Raw genomic sequence first — 17,602 nt, forward strand, 5'->3', positions numbered from 1 at the left:
GAATCCTCCTAATCCCGAGATGCGAGCACAATTCATCCCCAATTACTCAGCACAAACGGGCCGTAAACAACACCCCCCCCAATTTTCTCTCCTCTTTTCCATGAGCTCCGGGAAGCTTTTCCTTACCTGTCTGCCGGGGCCCGAGCATCCTGCGGCTGCCGGGGGCTGCGGGCAGCGGTGGCGAGCGCACCCGTGTCCCGCTCGCCGCTTCTCCGCCCGGCATGGGCGGCGGGGCCGCTGCTGCCTGCGAGCCGCTCCCGGGTTATTTTTGGGATTACAGAGACTCAGGGAAGGATGGGGATGGAGGCAGACATATCACACCGTCTAAAATGTGGCCTGGAGTGGGATCTGGAGTCTGCAGCGCAAACCTCAGCAGGGATTTTGGGGGTTTTTTTGTTTCCTTGATTATTTTTTTTTTCTTTCCCTTGACTGGGTGGTTTTTTATGGGTTGTTTTTCTCCTTTTCCTTTATATTTTTCCTTTTTCTTTCTTTTTTATTTTTTCTTTTTCTTTCTTCCCCCCCCCCCCTTTTTTTTTTTTTTTTTTCTTTTCCTTTTTTTTTTTTTTTTTTTTTTTTTTTTTTTTTTTTTTTTTTTTTTTTTTTTTTTTTTTTGGACCTGAATGCTGCTGGATGGACTCAGCAGGGATGTGACTCGTTGGAGCCCCGGGAATGGGGCTGATCCAGACACACCTGGACCACTTCCCTGGGTACCAGGCAGACAAACACTTAAGTGATGCTGCAAACAAATATTTGGAATCATGGAATCATTTGAGCTGGAAAAGACCATCGAGTCCAACCATTCCCAGCACTGCCAAGGCCACCAGTGCCCCGTGTCCCCAAGTGCCACATCCACGGGGATTTTAAATCCCTCCAGGGACTGGGACTCATCCAGCTGTGCCAGGGCTGCAGTACCCTTTCCATGAAGAATTTTTCCCAAATATCCAAGCCTGGTGCGATTCGAGGCCGTTTCCTTTTGCTCTCCGTCCCAGCCCGGGCTGGAGGGTGGGGCCGTGTCCCCTGTGCCCTCGCAGCTCCCCCGGTGGCACTCGAGGGGTGCCAGGGCTTTGATCCCAGCTGGACTTGTGCTCATATTCCTCTGCTTTTTGACCTCCCAACTTTTGTTTTCAGACTGAGTTCATATTCCAGCTTACGCTGATATTTTTCCTCCTTGCATTTCTCAGCGCCTGCCCCCGGAGCTGCCCGCACATCCCTCCTCCTACTCCGCATAGTCACGACCCTAAATCGCGACATCCCCCCTGCCAGCTGGGGCTCTTTCCCACCTCCCCGGCAGCAGCTTCCCTGTTTATCACCTTCTTTTCCACTGTCCCGATCATCCTGAGGCTCTGCCCACCCCGAGCTGCTTTTCGGGAGCTGGTGGCACTGGGAGGAGGCTCTGCAGGAGCTGAATTCCCAATTCCAAGCACACCTGATGGATTACCCGGGGCACAGGGCACGGCCTGAGCCTCCCTGTCCTGATGCTCCCCGGGACAAGTTAAAAAGGAAATTAAAATCCTTTTATGTGCAGGAGGGGTGGATTGAGGTGGGCTTTAAGGATCCTTCCAAAGCAAACCCAAACCAGTCTGGGGTTCTGAGATTCTGGAGTTCTGAGATTCTGGGATTCTGGGGTTATGGGATTCTGGGGTTATGGGATTCTGAGATTCTGGGATTCTGGGATTCTGATATTCTGGGGTTCTGGGATTTTGGGATTCTGGGATTCTGGGATTCTGAGATTCTGGGATTCTGGGATTCTGATATTCTGGGGTTCTGGGATTCTGAGATTCTGGGATTCTGGGGTTCTGGGGTTCTGAGATTCTGGAATTCTGGAGTTCTGGGGTTCTGGGAGGGCAGGAGCAAATGGCTGCATCCAAACTGGCTTTTTAACCAATATTTTGGATTATATCAGATAAAGGTCTCAAAGAGCTGTGCTGTGTCCCAACCCAAACCCTGAGGGATTCTCCACATTCTTCTTCCCCTCTCCTCCTCCTCCTCAGCTCCTACAAAGAAACTCCAGGTCAACACTGCCCTGCTGCCTCGGCGAGGCACAACCCACACAGACTCTGCCAGCAAAGGGATCAGCAGGAGAAAATCTTTATTTACATCTCGAGAGCAGTAACACAGTTGCAGCGATTCACCGGGAAGAAACTCCGGGAAGAAAACTCCGGGAAGAAAACTCGGCGTGACATTCCAGGGGGGAGAGGGCTCCTCCCTCCACACAGTATCTCGGGTCAGTACAAAATTGGCTGTGGCTTTACAAAAGGTTTGGGATTCACAGTAAAATACCAAAGGGGAGCAGGGCAGGGACACAGCGAGGGACAGGGCCCCATCCCTGCTGGAATTTGGTCTTGGAAAATGCAACAGGTCTGGTGGAAAAATCCATCCCGAGGGCTGGGTGCATGCACAGCCACGGGATTTCAACAACTATTGTAGGGCTCAAAGCCTGGAAAAGGCAACTGCAGACCTGTCCTGTGCTGGGCTGCAAGGAATTCTCTCTTCAGGAGGAATTTTGCAGGAATGAAGGACAGGACACAAGGACAGGACAAGGCAAAGCAGGGATCAGCTCCTCTGCCTGGCACTCAGCTGCTTTTATAGCCTAAAACCCCCCTAAAATCTCCTCTCCTCCTGCCCAAAGCTGTTGCAAAGAAAGTAGCACACAGGTTTTGGCTATTTCTGGATTTGTGTCTAAAACCAGCCCAGACCTTCATCCCAGGGTCATGGGAAAATCCCACATCTTTCTGAAATAGGCTTTCATTGCTGGCTGGAAGATTTGCTCCCTCCCAGCACGAGGGCATGGAAAGGACAGCACTGAGACCTGACATTCCCTTTGTTCCCACCTGGAAAATTCCCACCTGGAGCAGGGTGGGAGCCCTTTGGCCTCTCCCCCAGGCAGGGATGAGCAGGGGGGATGTGGGCAGTGACCCTGCTCTGGTTCCACTGGGGACAGCACCAGGATGGAGCTGCCAGGATGAAACAAATTTTAGGGGATCCTTGTTCAGCACGAGGATGCTCAGCTGGGATAAATAAACCCAGGAAGGTGCTGAAGTCTTACACATGGAAAAAATCCCTAAAAAATTCCCTTTGCCTGCTGTGGGCAGCTCTCCAAGGAAAAATAAACCCAGGCACATCCAGCAGCAGAAAAGTGCCCAGGCTGCTGTGATTAATCCAAGAGGTGCCAGGCAGTGCCAGGTTCCTGTGAGCCCCTGGCAGAAGCAGCATTCCCTGTGGATCCAGCAGCTCCATGCACAATTCCCAAAAGGTGATGCTAAAATTCAGCACTTTTTTTTTTTTTTTTTTTTTGTTTGTTTGGGTTTTTTAAACCTTTACAAATACACATCTTGCTTTTTTTTCCTTAAATATATAGTTTATAAAATAAGGCAACTCGAGGAGACAAGAATTGTCCCCATTGTTTGGGTCCTGCATCCTACAAAAAGAGGGTGACAGTAGTTCCAGTTGAGAAAAGCCCAGCCCCAACACCATCCAAGGATGCTGTAAATCATGGGAAAGCACCTGGGCATGGCCCTGGGTGCATCCCAAGGAAGGAAAGATCTCTGGGATTTCATGGGGAGGGAGTCACTTCTCTGGGGAATGCAGCAGGAACAGCTGAAGGGACCCCCAGGCCAGGGGACCTTGGGGACAAAGGCAGCACAGAAGATGGAATGAGCTGAATTCTCCCCAAAACTGAAGCACATGTGGAGATAAATCTTGGGGAGAAACTCTTAAAACGTCTCTATCTTGTAGAATTAAAAGCTATAAACCAGGAAAGCACAAAGGAGTGCAACTCACCCCCAGCCCAGATCCTGCTCAGTCTCACAGATTCCATAAAACCTGCACAGCAGCTTTTTCTAACAGGGAATTCAGCTCTCCCTGTGGAAAGGGCACAGGGAGTTTTTCACCTCCAATGTTTTGCCTCTTTTTTGTGTGTTAATGCTGGAAATGTGAGCCCCACACCTCTCAGCTTTGTAGTACACACATTTTCCACCCAAAATTCCCACTGGGCTAAGTGTTGCTTTCTAGGGCTTTATTTCTCTGAGAAATACATTTAATAGAAAATAATTTATAGGAAAAAAAAAGCCCCCAAACCTCAGCCTAGAGAGTCCTCAGCAGTAAACAGTCCTGTGGAGCAACAGGATGGCACATGTGGGCTCAGCCAGGGACTGGGGCTGGGAAGGGATGGCAAGGACACCATGGCAAAGCTGTGTAAACCTGGAGTGACCAATGCCCTGGGCAGCATCACCAAGCTGGGATGGACCACGGGCAGGAAAACTCCATAGCCCCAAAAGAGGGAAAAAACCCTTATTCCAGCAGGCTTGACCTTCCAAACCAAGATCTGATCCTGGCTGTGACTGGTACCCACCAACATCACCCAGCTCATGATCACCCAACCCCAGCACAGCCCTGGCACTGCACTGGGAGCCAAATCCATGATGGGATGGAATCCTGGTCCTTTAGAGCTCTTTAGTGCTCCTCATCTGAGAGGATGGGTGGGATCCTGCTGGACAGCAGGGTGTACACATAGGGCCAGATCTTGTTGGTCTCTGTGCCAGAGAAGGAATAAAGGATTCCTCTGCTCCTGGAAAAAAAAAAAAAAGTGGGAAAAGTGAAAAAAGGTGGGAGAAGTGACAAAAGGTGGGAGAAGTCAGGACTAGCCCATCCCAAGGCAGCTGGGACAGGGCTTGGAGCACCCTGGGATAGTGGAGGTGTCCCTGCCCATGGCAGGGGATGGAATGGGATGGGCTTTAAGGTCCTTTTCACCCCAAACCGTTTTGGGATTCTGTGATTCTCCCACTTCTCCTACAAGAACAATTCTGGCCCCTTAAAAACACTCCTGGGTTTCTACTCCTTCTGAGCAGTGGATTTGCCACCCTGCAGCAATCCATCATTCCCAAACTGGCCAGGGAACAACAGTCCCACAATTCCAGGGAACAACAGTCCCACAGCCCCAGGGAACAACAGTCCCACAATTTCAGGGAACAACAGTCCCACAAGGGGAACAAGCCCTGGATCCCCAGCAGATCCATTGGAACCAGCACTGGGTCTCTCCCTTCTCCTGCTCTCTTGCCAACCTCCCTGTGCTTCCCCCAAACCCCTCAAGGCCCTGGATGGATTTTTCATGGCATGTCCCACCCTGGATCTAGGCCAAAATACTCCTCCCATCTGATGAGCCCACAGGATGAGCAGGAGATGGGAATTTCTTTGGATTATTTTACTTCCTCCACAGGAGGTTCTGTCCAGGCTCAAGGCTTGGCCCCAAAAGCCTGCCAGGGCTCTTTGGGAAGTGGGGATGGCACAAGCAGCCAGGGGGCTGCTCTGGCAGCCCTGCTGTGGTTTCTGCTTGTGCCCAACTCACTTGTAGAGCTCTATCACAGGCTTGGCAGCATCTTTGTACTTCCTGAGCCTCGCAGCCACTGCCTCGGGCTTGTCGTCCTCCCTCTGCACCAGGGGCTCTCCTGTCAGGTCATCCACACCCTGGGGGGACACAAAGCCACACAGGGACATCACTAACCCCACCCTGTCCCCATAAATGCTGCTTTCCTCATGAACATCCAGCACAATTCCTCCCGGTGCTCAGCTCTTCCATCCCGCATCTCTTCCCCAGCTCTTCTTCAGCATCCCAGCTCCTGCAGGGCAAGGGCTTCCAAAAACTCACAGAAGGAAAGTTTTCATTCTCTCAGCCCTGCCAGGCAGCTCCAGGGGCTCTTACCTGTGTGTGGGGAGGGTTGAAGTCCATGTTGTAGACCCTGCCACTGGCAGGGTGCACCCAGCGGGCGCTCAGGCGATCCTTCAGCGTCTCAAAGGGGATGTTCAGGCTGATCACCAGGTCCAGCTCACAGATCCCATCCAGAGCCTTGGCCTGGCCCAGGGTCCGAGGGAAACCTGGGCAGCAGCAGCACAGAAATGGGAATGAGAGCTGGGAAGCAGCAGGGATGGAGCCAGACTCATCCATCAGGCAGCTCTGGAGCTGCAGCCCAGCCCTGCTGCAGCACAAGCGGTGTGAAAGGCAGACACCACCATATGGCTCCCAGAAAAAATAGCTCCTGCAGCAGCAGCTCCAGAAATGTGACACCCAGGACTCAGGTTTGTCACTGCTGTCCTTGCACGGGGACTGGGGGCAGGCAGGAGGACACAGGCAATGGCAGAACAGGGGTAAATGCTGGAATGACATGGGAAAAGGTGAAGGGAACAGAGTGCTGGGCACAGAGTGGACAAAGTGCTGGTTTGTGTGGAGGGCATCAAGGATACTGCAGTAGAACAGTCCTGTCCTCCTTGGAGAGCCAGTGAACAGCTGGAGCAGATTTCCAGAATCCCAGATGCTTTGGAGAGGAAGGGAGTTTAATGACCTGAAGGGAGCCCACAAGGAAGATGGAGAAAAATCTTTTACTTGGGATGGAGGGGCAGGACACAGGGCATGGATTCCCACTGCCAGAGAGCAGGGATGGGTGGGATTTTGGGATGGAATTGTTCCCTGGGAGGGTGGGCAGGCCCTGGCACAAGGTGCCCAGAGCAGCTGGACACATCCCTGGAAGTGTCCAAGGCCAGCTGGAAGCACCCTGGGCTGGTGGGAGGTGTCCCTGCCCATGGCAGGAGTGGACCTGGATGAGCTTTAAGGTCTCACCCAACCCAAACCACTCTGGGATTCTTTGATTCTCATTCCAGCCATGGCCAGGGCCCCCAGGGCTGTTTGCCCTCAGCATCTCCCTCCTTCCACCTCAGGTTCTTTCAGGCTGGGATTGAGGAGCTGCTTCACATTCATGTGAAGGAGGGAAGAAGTTTTTCCTGGCATGTCCCCAGCCCTGCTGTGCTCTGTGAACACCCAGCTCCTCTCCCTGCCCTTCCCTTCCCAGCCAAGGGCTCAGCTGGACGTGCACATGCCGAGGCCAGCAGCTCCTGCCTCTCCAGCAAAGGCACCTCCTGGCTTTTCTCTCTTCTAGGACTGGAACCATTAGGAACAAAGGGGTGTTGCAGAGTGGGGCTGGGACTTGCCCCTGCTCTCACCATCGAGCAGCCAGTGCTGCTCCCGCCGCTTCTCCAGCTCCGTCACCATCACGCGCGTGATGACGTGGTCGGGCACCAGGAGCCCTCTCTCCAGGTACTGCTGTGCCAGCACTCCAGCTTCTGCTCAAGGCACGAAGGAAAAACCCAAAAGTGATAGATGGAAAAAAAATAATTCAAAAATCACGACGTTTCTACTTAAAAATATCACACCCCCTCAAATCCTGCCTGGCCTGCTCTGTCTGGGAGGGTTTTGGCAGCGTTGCTCTGCTGGTGATGGAAAAGCCACACTGGTCCTTTGGGGCTGCAGGAATGGGAATTCCTGAGATACCTGAGAGCAGGAATGTGCTGGGGCTCAGCCAAGCCCTCAGCTGATGGAGAGAGAAGCCCTGGCTGTGCTCCTTTGGTCAAGAGATGGCTCTGGTGTGGTCGAGGTAAGGACTGTCCCAAACTCCTGAGCCTGCTTCCCCTCCCCAGGGCTGAAAGATTTCACTGAAGTCTCCACTTAAGCTCAGATAAGAAAATTATTCCCAAGATCACGTCCTTGAGAACATAACTGTGGTAATTGTGCACATTCCTGGGGTCCTGCCTGGATCTCCCACATCCCTCAGCTTCAGCTGCTTCTAAAGCTGGAGAGGGACTGGGATGAGGGGACAGGACACAGGGAATGGCTCCCACTGCCAGAGGGGAGGGCTGGGTGGGATTTTGGGAAGTAATTGTTCCCTGGAGGGTGATGAGGAGCTGGGATGGAAATTCCAGAGAAGCTGTGGCTGCCCCTGGATCCCTGGCAGTGCCCAAGGCCAGGCTGGAGCAGCCTGGGATTGGGGTAGAACTGGGTGGGATTTAAGGTCCTTTCCAACCCAAACCATTCCATGATTGATGTTTGCTGTGGTTTTCTTTCAGCCCCACAGAAACACAAAGAAAACGTTTGGAAAATGCAAATATTCTTTGTCCCTGTGTGTGACAAGTCCTGCTCCTGCCCCAGGAGAGCTCCAGCCCCTTTCCTCTTGGACCAGGACACATCTTCTGCTGTCTTCCCACAGCAGCTGAAATAGCACGTGTCACCAGAAATGAACAATTCCCTGATCTATTTTCTGCACCCTTTCTGGTGAGGACAGCACATTTCAGCCCTCTCCAAAAATGTGAGGCCTCTCTAAAAATAATCCCCAGGATCCTGCATTTGGGGGCAGCTCCAGCTCTCCAGGCTGAGATGTCAACGTGGGCAGCACCTGCACCTGACTGGGCAGGAGTTCCTCAGCTGCAGGAGGGGGTTTTGCAAGATGAACAATTCTTGGAGAGAATTTATTCTGATTTAAGGGAAGAACCAACCTGAGCACGTCCCCTGGGAGCATGGGGATGGGTCTGCCTGGGAAGTGAGGCAGGTGGGGCTCCCAGCCCAGCCAGGCTCCCAGGTTTAATCCAGAATCCACAGAATCTGCCTGGAAAATGCACAGATTTTTTCCCTGCTGTGTGTGACGAGTCCTTCTCATGACACCAGAAGAAAGGACCAGCCTCTCTCTCCTTGGAGCAGGGCCAGAAGTGCAGAATGTTGGAATCCAGCATCCCTCCAACCTGCCTGGGAGCGGGGCAGCGCTGACTCACGGGGCTGAGTCACCGGGATCGCATCCCACCGCCTCCATCCCGGCAGGATTCCAGCAGAAAACACCTTTTCTCAATGACAGCTTCTTTGTCACTGCCCAGACGTCAGCACCGCCTGGGAAAGCGGGACGGGGATGGAAAAAACAGCCCGCGGATTGTGCAAACAGCACGGAGCCCCGAGGGCATGGATATTGTAAAAACAGCGCTTTTGTAGCTTTTTGTGTTTATTGACGTGGTGTGCTCAGTGCCAGAGCTCACAGGGAGGGAGTGCCTCGCTGGCAGGGCTGGGCTGCTCCGGGAAAGGACTGGAGACCCGAACTGGGGCTGCTGGGCAAGGGCTGTGTCACCTGGGCAGGGATGGACATCCCAGGAGCTGGCACACACGGTCTGTGTCACCTGAGCAGGGATGGACATCCCGGGGACCTGAGCAGGGATGGAGATCCCGGGAGATGTCACACAAGGGCTGTGTCACCTGAGCAGGGATGGACATCCCAAGAACTGCCACACAAGGTCTAGGGTCACCTGGGCAGGGATGGACATCCCAGGAACTGCCACACAAGGTCTGGTGTCACCTGAGCAGGGATTGACATTCAGGGGACCAGGAGCTGCCACACAAGGTCTGGTGTCACCCCAAGGAGGAATGGAGATCCCAGGAACTGTCACACAAATCTGGCTGTCACCCCAAGGAGAAATGGTCATCCAGGGGACCAGGAGATGCCACATGAAATCCAGCTGTCACTACAAGGAGGGATGGACATCCAGGGGACCAGGAGATGCTGGGCAAGGTCTGGCTATCACCCAAGGAGGGATGGACATCCAAGAGACCAGGAGCTGCCACACCAGGTGCAGCTGTCACCCCAAGGAGGTAAGGCCACCCCAGGAGCTGGGAGAGGCCACACAAAGTCTGGTTGTCACCTGAGGACTGATGGCCATCACAGGGACCAGCTGTGGCTCAGCAGGGCTGCTGGAGCCAGGCCTGGAGCTGCAGCCAGAAATACCTCGAGCTACAGCTGGGGCTGGGAACAGGCTGGGAACACAGCAGGGCCCTGCTGGCCCGAGGCTGCAGCTTTCCCACGCCCCAGGACAGATGGACAGCTCTGTCCAGCTCTCCATGGCTCTGTCACAGACAGTTCCTGCTGCTCCTCTGTTCCCTCCATGTGTGAAGCTCCTGGAGCCTCTCCCTCCTCCAAAGCACTGCCACATCTCCTCTCTCCAAGGAGCAATGGCCATGGGTTTGCAGGAAGGACCTGCAGAGCTCTCCAGACCCCCAACCTCCAGGATGTGCTGGAGAGCATCCCCCCAATCCCCCAGCCCCTGGGGTTTCTTCCAAGAAGTCTAAACTCCAAATTTAACATTTGCTAGCCCCTTCCCAGCCCTGTCTGCCCCATGTAAAACCTCCCTGGTTCTGCCCTCCCTGGCCTCATTCCAAAGGGGAGCAGGGTTTGGGGAGTCCTTCCTGAGCAGGGAGGGAAATCCTGGTCCCCCCACAAGGGGCTCACCCTACAGCACCAAAACCCCATTGCTGTGCAGGGTGACAGAGGGGGTGCAGGCTTTGCTCTACAGTTACTCCAAGTAGCAAAGGGCTTTGTAGTGTGCTGGGCTCAAACCCAGCCTTTCAACTCCTGCTTTAATCCCATTAATCTGATGACCGTGGCTTTAATCTGCCCTGAAACTCACGGGACTCCTCTGTGGCTTCCCCCACGCGACCTTGATCTGCCCCTCCTTATCACAGCAGCACAGAGCCAGCCCCAAGGGACTGTCCCAGCCCCAGGGCATGTGTCCCAGCCCCGAGGGACTGTCCCAGCCCCGAGGGACTGTCCCAGCCCCAGGGGATGTGTCCCAGCCCCCAGGGACCTGTCCCAGCCCCAGCAGCCACCCAGGGCCAGGCAGGACAGGCTGGAGGAGAAGCTGTTCCCAAACACAGCTCTGAGCAGCCTTCAGAGCCTGCAGCACAACCCCAGATTTTTTCTCCCTATCCAAAACATTTTCCAAGATTTTTTTCCTATTATTTAGGCTACAGCAACACAATCTGGAGCTAACAGAGAGGAGAAACCGTGGGAGTGAGTGGGGCACCAATGCAACACCAGAGCGGTGGCACAACAGAGTCATCTCAGTTTTGGGACCTTTTCCTGACACAGGTGCTGCATCCACCCTGCCCTCAGCATCAGGATGTCATTTTAGGGAGCAGGAGCCTGATGTGGCCCCAAATTCAGGCTGGACAGATGGTGGGGTCAGGACTGAGAGTGATCCCTGAGGTCAGAACATGCTTCCACTCCCAGGAATACAGAGGGACCCTATGGAAAAGCAGAGGACTGGCAGGCTGCATCCCTGGGCTCAGCTTTGCCACCAACCAGGCCAATGTGGCCAGCAAAGACCACAGTCTGTGGGAAAGGTGTGGAGAAGGGCTGTGGGGCCGTGCACAGCCCACATCCCCCAGGGAATTTTGTTTTGTGCACACTTTGGTGGATGCTCACAGAGGAAATCAGTCATGAGGAGGGGACAGGAGCCACTTCTGGCTCCAACAGAGCCCCTGAGAGGGAGCAGTGGGACAGACACAAGACCCACAGACCCTCAGCCAAAGCCAGGACAAGCAGTTCAGTTGTTTGGGAAATGAGCTGTGGAGTCCTGCTAAGACCTGGGGGTGCTGCCAACACCAGAAACAACCACCTGGGTTCGGGGCAAGTGCTGGCCAAGGAAATGGTTCACCACCCTCCAGCACCCCTGTCTGGCACCCAAGCACAGCCTGCAAGTTTTCCATGATGTTCCAAAGGCCTTTTCCTACAGCAGAGCAGCCACTTGCTGAGAGACACCAATTAAGCTGGGGGGATGTACTCGGGGGCTGCTGGAGCACAGCTCAAGGCCCTTCAGCAGCAGCCGTGCATTCAGCTGCTTCACCTGCTGCAAAGTGAGTCTTTGTCCCCTGAGACTGCCCCTGCCAGCTCCAGCAGTGGCCTGGAATGCTCTCCATGCTGGGAACTCAGCTTTCCTCCAGCAGCAGGAGCCCCCTGTGCCCCTGAGTCTGAACCCTCAGCCACGGCCACTTCATGCCTGGCAGTGGCCAGCAGAAAATCCCTGGAGCTCTGGTACATCAGGCCAAGATCCCTGTAAAAACACAGCAGGATTCAGAGTTGCCTTTGGGATGATGAGTCTGTAATGACTCTGTTGGTTCTGCAGAGCCCCAGCTCCCCTAAAGCACAAAGCTGGTGACGCAGCTGATGAAGAGGAGCTGCTTCCACCTCGTTTCCCCCAGAGCTGGCACATGGCAGCACAGTCATGTAACAGCTTGTCCAAAGCAAATATCAAAAAAAAAAAAAAAAAAAACCAAAAAAAAAACCCAAACACCCAAATAACTGGAGCTCACTGAGAGCTCTTCCAGAGGCTGAGTCAAAGGTGGGACCTGAATATGCCAGATGAACCAAACCACGGCTGGTTTCCTTCTGAGTAATTTTCCCTGCTTTTCTCCCTGTTGTTTCCTTCTGAATGCACCCAAGGCACCTTCAGTTAACTCTTCTTGCTTCTCCAGAGGAGTTCTGTGGCAAGAGCATGAACTGGAATGTGAAGTTTGGGACAGTCTGAGTTCAGAGCTCGGCTGTGGCAGCTCCCGACTCTCGCTGTGCTGCCCCTCTCCACACGCTGCACCTCTGCTTGCTTTTCAGCCCAACTTTCTGTCCTTCAGCCAAAGCCCTCATCGTGATTTTCCAAATTTTGAGCCTCCCTCTAAAGGAAATATTATTGTCCTCTTTGTTTACAAAAGGAAATCTGGATATTTTTACATGAGTGACCAGCGCAGAGCTGTGTGCAACGCCCTTGTCGGACCATGCACCTCTCCAAAACATTACCCTCCCTAGTTTTCCTCCCTGTTTTTGCCATGCTACTAGAATAGAAATCACTTCAAAATCCTCTGGGCTTGTTTTGCACGGACACGGTTTCACCGTTCCCCTGCCCGGTGAGTCAGCTTCCCCCCAGGGTCGGTCTTTCACACATTAGCAGAGGAGAGAAGGAAGTGTTGGGAAAGAAACGCGCCGGGATTGCCCAATGCAGCAGAGCTGGGGCTCAGCACGGCCGCTCCCGAGCCTCGCCTGGAGCAGGAGCCCCTCGGACCGGCCAAGGGACACGGGCACAGCACATCCCAGCTCCCGGGGGTATGAGGGCTTTGGGAAAAAAACAAAAAACCCGGGTCTCCAGGGGTGGCTGTGCGAGGTGGGTGCTGACACCCATCTCCCGCACTCCCCGCTTCTGGGACCCGACCAGAGCAGCCGGTGACCCGCAGCGATGTTCCCGACGGTATTCCCGGCAGGTTTTCCCTCTGGATAAACGCTCGTTCCCAATCCATCCCTGCCGCCTGGGAATGCCGCAGCATTCCAGCCATCTGCCATCCATGCTCGGACACCACAGGGGCAGGATGGAGTTATTAACAACAGCACACGCCCCGAGCCCCCGGACAGCGCCGGCCGGTCCCCCCGGTGCGCGGCCAGCTGGGCTTTTCACATCGCCCTCTCCTGCCTGATCACCCAGCACGGGGATCAGCACACATCCACGGCACCCCACGGATCAGATCCCGCTTCTCCCGAGCGGCTCCGTGAGCTCCGGCTGGAGGGAGCAGGCGATGAATGAGCTGTGCCAAATCCACGGGAAGAAAACAACCTGTGGAGACGGATCCCCATCCACGCCCGCCTCCATCGCAGCCCCATCTCCATCCGCATCCCTACCCGGTGCTCATGCCCAGCCCGTCCCATGCCCAGCGGTGATTCGCGGGCAGGGTTCCCCCGCTCCCGGTGCCGGTCCCGACGGGGCGGCCCCGCGGGCACTCACCGCCGCCGCTGCCGAGGCTCTCCCGCAGGAACTGCCCGCTGGAGAGGTGCTGCAGCCCGAAGCTGCGGGCGATCCTCTCGCACACCGTGCCCTTTCCCGAGCCGGGCGGACCGAGCACCACGGCTCGCAGCAGCTTGGAGGCCATGGCCGGCTGCCGGCGCCGGAGCGCTGCGGGGCAGGACACGCGTCAGCCCCGGCCGCTCCCCCCGCAGCGCCCGGACACATCAGCAGGGCGGGGGGACCCCGCGGCCGCTCCCCCCGCCCGCCCCCTCGGGCCGCGGCACCCTGGGATTTGTAGTCCCGGAGCCGCCCGCGCATCCCCCGGCCCGACGGGGCTCCCGCGGTTCCGCACATGCCGGTTCGGTGCATCCCGGTTCGGTGCATCCCGCTCCGGCACATCCCGGTTTGGCACGTCCCGTTTTGGCGCATCCCGGCTCGCCCGAGCCGCGCCTCCCATGGGAGCGGCTCCCGGGGCACGTCCCGCACGCCCGGCACGGCCGTGCCCGCCGGGAGCCGGGGGGGACCCGCGGGGGACCGCGACCACCCGGGCGGGCAGCGCCACACCACAGCCCGGGGCTGCCCCGCCTGCCAACAGCCGGGAAACGCGGCCGGGGGCGTGCAGGCTGTGCATGGATGCACAGCTGGAAAAGCACAGCCCGGGAGGTACAACCTGTGGATATACAGCTGGAAAAGCACAACCTGAGAGGTACAACCTGTGGATATACAGCTGGAAAAGCACAGCCCGGGAGGTACAACCTGTGCGTGCGCAGCTGGAAATGCACAGCTCGGGGAAGTACAACCTGTGGATATACAGCTGGAAAAGCACAGCCCGAGAGGTACAACCTGTGGATATACAGCTGGAAATGCACAGCTCGGGGAAGTACAACCTGTGGACATACATCTGGAAAAACACAATCCGGGAGGTACAACCTGTGCATGCACAGGCAGCACGCACACACAGACACAGCCTGTGAGCAGCCTGGCACCGCACAGCCCGCCGTGCCCAGGGGCTGCTCAGCGCTGGTGACACTGCCGGGGGTGTCTGTGTCACTGTGTATTCGTGTCACTGTGTGTTCGTGTCACTGTGTGTTCGTGTCATTCGTTGTGTCTGTCACTGTGTGTGTTCGTGTCACTTGCTGTGTGTCTGTGTGTGACTCCCTCTGCGTGCGTGGCTCCATGAGTGGCATTCCTTGTGTGTGTGTGTGTCACTGTGTGTGTGTCACTCTGTGTGTGTGCCACTGTGTGTGTGTCACTCTGTGTGTGTGCCACTGTGTCGCTGTGTGTCTCTGTGTGTGTCGCTCCGTGTATGTCACTATGTGTGTGTCACTGTGTGTGTCACTCTCTGGCTGTCACCGCGTGTCACTCGGTGTGTGTCACTCCCCGCGCTGTCCCGCCGGGTGCAGCCCTGTGCCGGTGCCCGTGCCCGCTGCGCGCCCCCGCGGGTGCCGCCGTGCCCGCGCTCGGGGCCGCGCGCCGCTCCCTCCCTCCCCCTCCCCGCCCGCGCGCGCCCCCGCGCCGCCCCCGGAAGCGGGCGCGGGTCACGTGGGCGCGCGGCGCTGCCATAAACACGGCAAGATGGCGGCGCTCACGCCGCCCGCCCGCCCGTGCTGCGTCATGTCGCGCCCCGGCCCCGCCGCGCCCGCAGGTGGGTCGGGCCCGCCGCGGCCCCGGGCACCGCGGGGTGGGCGGCCGGCGGCGGGGGGCGCGGGGCCGGCGGCGCCGGGCGCGGCGCTGCTCCGTGGCGCACTCGCATTTTCGAGGGGTTCGCGGGCGGGGCCGCCGCCCCCCCTGCCCTGGGCGGGTCGCGGCGCTGCTGAGGGGCGAGCGGGGCGGGGGGCGCTCCGCGGGCTTGGGGGGTCCCCGTCCCGTCACATCCCGTCCCGTTCGCGGCTGCTGCTCGGTTTTCCCCCGCCCCCGTTCCAGGTAACCGCGGGCAGCGAAGTTGGCGGAGGCGGCGGCCCGGTTCCTGCCGGGTTCCCTGCCCGGCTCCTGCCCAATTCCCGCCCGGTTCCCTGCCCGATTCCTGCCCGGTTCCCTGCCCGGCTCCCGCCCGGTTCCCTGCCCGGCTCCTGCCCGGTTCCCTGCCCGGTTCCCTGCCCGGTTCCTGTCCGGCTCCTGCCCGGTTCCCTGTCCGGTTCCCTGCCCGGCTCCTGCCCGGTTCCCTGCCCGATTCCCTCCCGGTTCCCTGCCCGGTTCCTGCCCGGCTCCCGCCCGGTTCCCTGCCCGGCTCCCGCCCGGCTCCCTGTCCGGTTCCTGTCCGGCTCCTGCCCGGTTCCCTGCCCGGTTCCCTGCCCGGCTCCCGTCCGGCTCCCTGCCCGGTTCCTGTCCGGCTCCTGCCCGGTTCCCTGCCCGGTTCCCTGCCCGATTCCTGCCCGGCTCTCTGCCGGGTTCCCTGCTCGGCTCCTGCCCCTGGTTCCGACTCCGCCGCCCCTCACAGCCCGGCCCGCGCCCGCTCCATCCCCGTAACCAGATGTTTGTTTTCTTTTCTCTCCAGGCTCGCCGCGATTTGTGCTCCATCCGCGCTGGGCAGGATGGCAATGAGGTTTGTTCCCCTCACAGCCCTGCGGGGTGAGAGCAGCTGGCAGCGCTGGAAGATCCACCGTGTGTAGGGCTGGGGAGGGACGAGCCCGGGGCTGTGGGCAGGGAACGGCCCCATCCCATCGCTGGGAAGCCAAAGGAATTTTGGTTCCTATGGAACAACTGCAAAAACATCACCAGCCCCAAATGGGCAGGAGGTAGAACTGGAGTTTAAAAAACAACCGGGCCAACTTAAACAGGTTTCAAAGGTGAGAACTGGCAGCAAACACTGGAAAGTAAAGGATTTAAAAAAAAAAAAAAGTGTATGGAAATTTGCAGGGCCTTAGTAATAACAAGAACAAAAATGTGTGCTGGACTCCAAAACCAGTGTGGGCTTTGCTATGAAAAAGGTGCTTTTTTCCAGATAAATGGATAACCTACTTGAGCTTTCTGCATCAGGTCTGTGTAGCTTTAGTCTGGCTGAAGCAAAGCAAAAATCAGTGTATGTGTGTGAGAGATGCAGGACACCCAACTGTATTTGTATTGGGGGAAAAGCTGGATCCTCCAGAGGGTGCTGAGGAGGATTAGTTCACTCTCTCCCTTTAATGCAGTGATAAGTAACTGCTGGAGCAAGAGTAAAATCCTGATAGAGTGATCAAAGTGTGCTTGAATTGCAAAACAGTGATTCTTCTCTCATCACCTCAGCCTGTGAAATGTGGAATTCCCAATCCCACACTTGAGCCATTCCACTGAAATCAGTAGGATTCCTCACCTGGAATACCAATAGTGCTGTGAAAACACCTCAGAGTGAGAGCCAAGGGCTCACACAGCTCTTTTCCTTTTCAAAACCCAGCCTAGCATGGACAGAATCCATTCATATTTTTAGCAAGTTTTTGTTGTGCTTTCCTAGCAACAGTCAATTCCTTAATGATTAATCCCCAAACTGTGGCAAATCTGCAAATTTGGGGATGTGTGCTGAAGTCATCTGTGTTGCCTGACGTCAGCATTGCATAATCTGTTGACTGTCCCCTTTTTATGTAATGTATGTTTGGAGTTTGTTTGAAAATGTACAAGTGGATTTTTTTTTTTCCCCTGCGTTCTGCTCCTCCAATATTCCATGTTTGCCTCTCCATTGCCCTCTGGAGTTGCAAACTTGTAAGGCAACATTTTCATTGTGTTTCTCTCTTAAAAACAGCCTCTGGAACATCTCAGCACCTTCTCTTTGCCAGGTGAGTTATTTAGAGTGTTAAAAAAAAAACAATTTTTGGAGTTTCTGCTTCTTCCTGGTGGAAGCTTCTTGTGCTGCTGGAGTGTATCAAGATCATAAATGGACTTTTATTGGAAACTTAGTAACACATTAACTTTGGCAGTGTAAAACCGTTGTGTTTTTTTAAACTCGTTTCAGAACTCGATATATCCATTCCCTCAGGCAACATAGGGGTTGTAGAAATAATTTGGTGATGTTTTCAGGAATGCCTGGTTTTAGGGAAAAAAAAAAACAAGAGAGAATAAAGTTGTAGAAATGCATAACAAAGTAGGGGATGGATAAATAATTCCATGATCTTTTCAGCAGTGCCTGTTTTTAAGGAAGAAAAAAAAAACACAGGGGAGAGTAAATATATGTTGATGAAAGCTTGTAACTAATTAGTGGGATTGTGCATTTCCAATGTTTTTATGTGGATCTGAT

The 17,602-nt window shown here is 55.7% G+C and overlaps 3 protein-coding genes and 1 long non-coding RNA gene across 5 annotated transcripts in view; 2 read left to right on the forward strand and 2 right to left on the reverse strand.

Moving 5' to 3' along the window:
- The window catches only part of DNAJC6 (DnaJ heat shock protein family (Hsp40) member C6), a gene marked incomplete at its 5' end in the record, with an annotated part of 44,648 nt that extends 44,370 nt beyond the window's left edge, over positions 1 to 278 (reverse strand). The window contains one exon of one of the 2 annotated variants that reach the window (XM_079314449.1): positions 127 to 278. In XM_079314449.1, the coding sequence (XP_079170575.1) occupies positions 127 to 223 (97 nt within the window). The remainder of the gene's footprint in view (positions 1 to 126) is intronic. The other variant, XM_079314451.1, reaches the window with a different exon arrangement.
- LOC306806078 overlaps positions 1 to 2,121 on the forward strand; it is a 29,967-nt gene extending 27,846 nt beyond the window's left edge. The window contains exon 4 of the long non-coding RNA XR_013775382.1: positions 1,992 to 2,121. This is a non-coding gene — a long non-coding RNA (uncharacterized lncRNA). The remainder of the gene's footprint in view (positions 1 to 1,991) is intronic.
- On the reverse strand, positions 2,073 to 13,817 carry AK4 (adenylate kinase 4). The gene is made up of 5 exons (XM_079314472.1): positions 13,399 to 13,817; positions 6,991 to 7,110; positions 5,699 to 5,871; positions 5,345 to 5,463; positions 2,073 to 4,567 (listed from the first exon to the last, which is right to left on the reverse strand). The coding sequence occupies exons 1-5, from the start codon at positions 13,541 to 13,543 to the stop codon at positions 4,453 to 4,455; spliced, it is 672 nt and encodes a 223-aa protein (XP_079170598.1). The 5' UTR covers positions 13,544 to 13,817; the 3' UTR covers positions 2,073 to 4,452.
- A 1,135-nt stretch (positions 13,818 to 14,952) lies between these two features.
- Positions 14,953 to 17,602, forward strand: part of JAK1 (Janus kinase 1) — a 65,387-nt gene continuing 62,737 nt past the window's right edge. Inside the window, exons 1-2 of the mRNA XM_079314446.1 lie at positions 14,953 to 15,043; positions 15,893 to 16,184. The gene's annotated coding sequence lies outside the window, so the exon portion shown is untranslated. The remainder of the gene's footprint in view (positions 15,044 to 15,892; positions 16,185 to 17,602) is intronic.

The sequence above is a fragment of the Erithacus rubecula genome (assembly GCF_903797595.1).
Source record: "Erithacus rubecula genome assembly, chromosome: 10".
NCBI lineage: Eukaryota > Metazoa > Chordata > Aves > Passeriformes > Muscicapidae > Erithacus > Erithacus rubecula.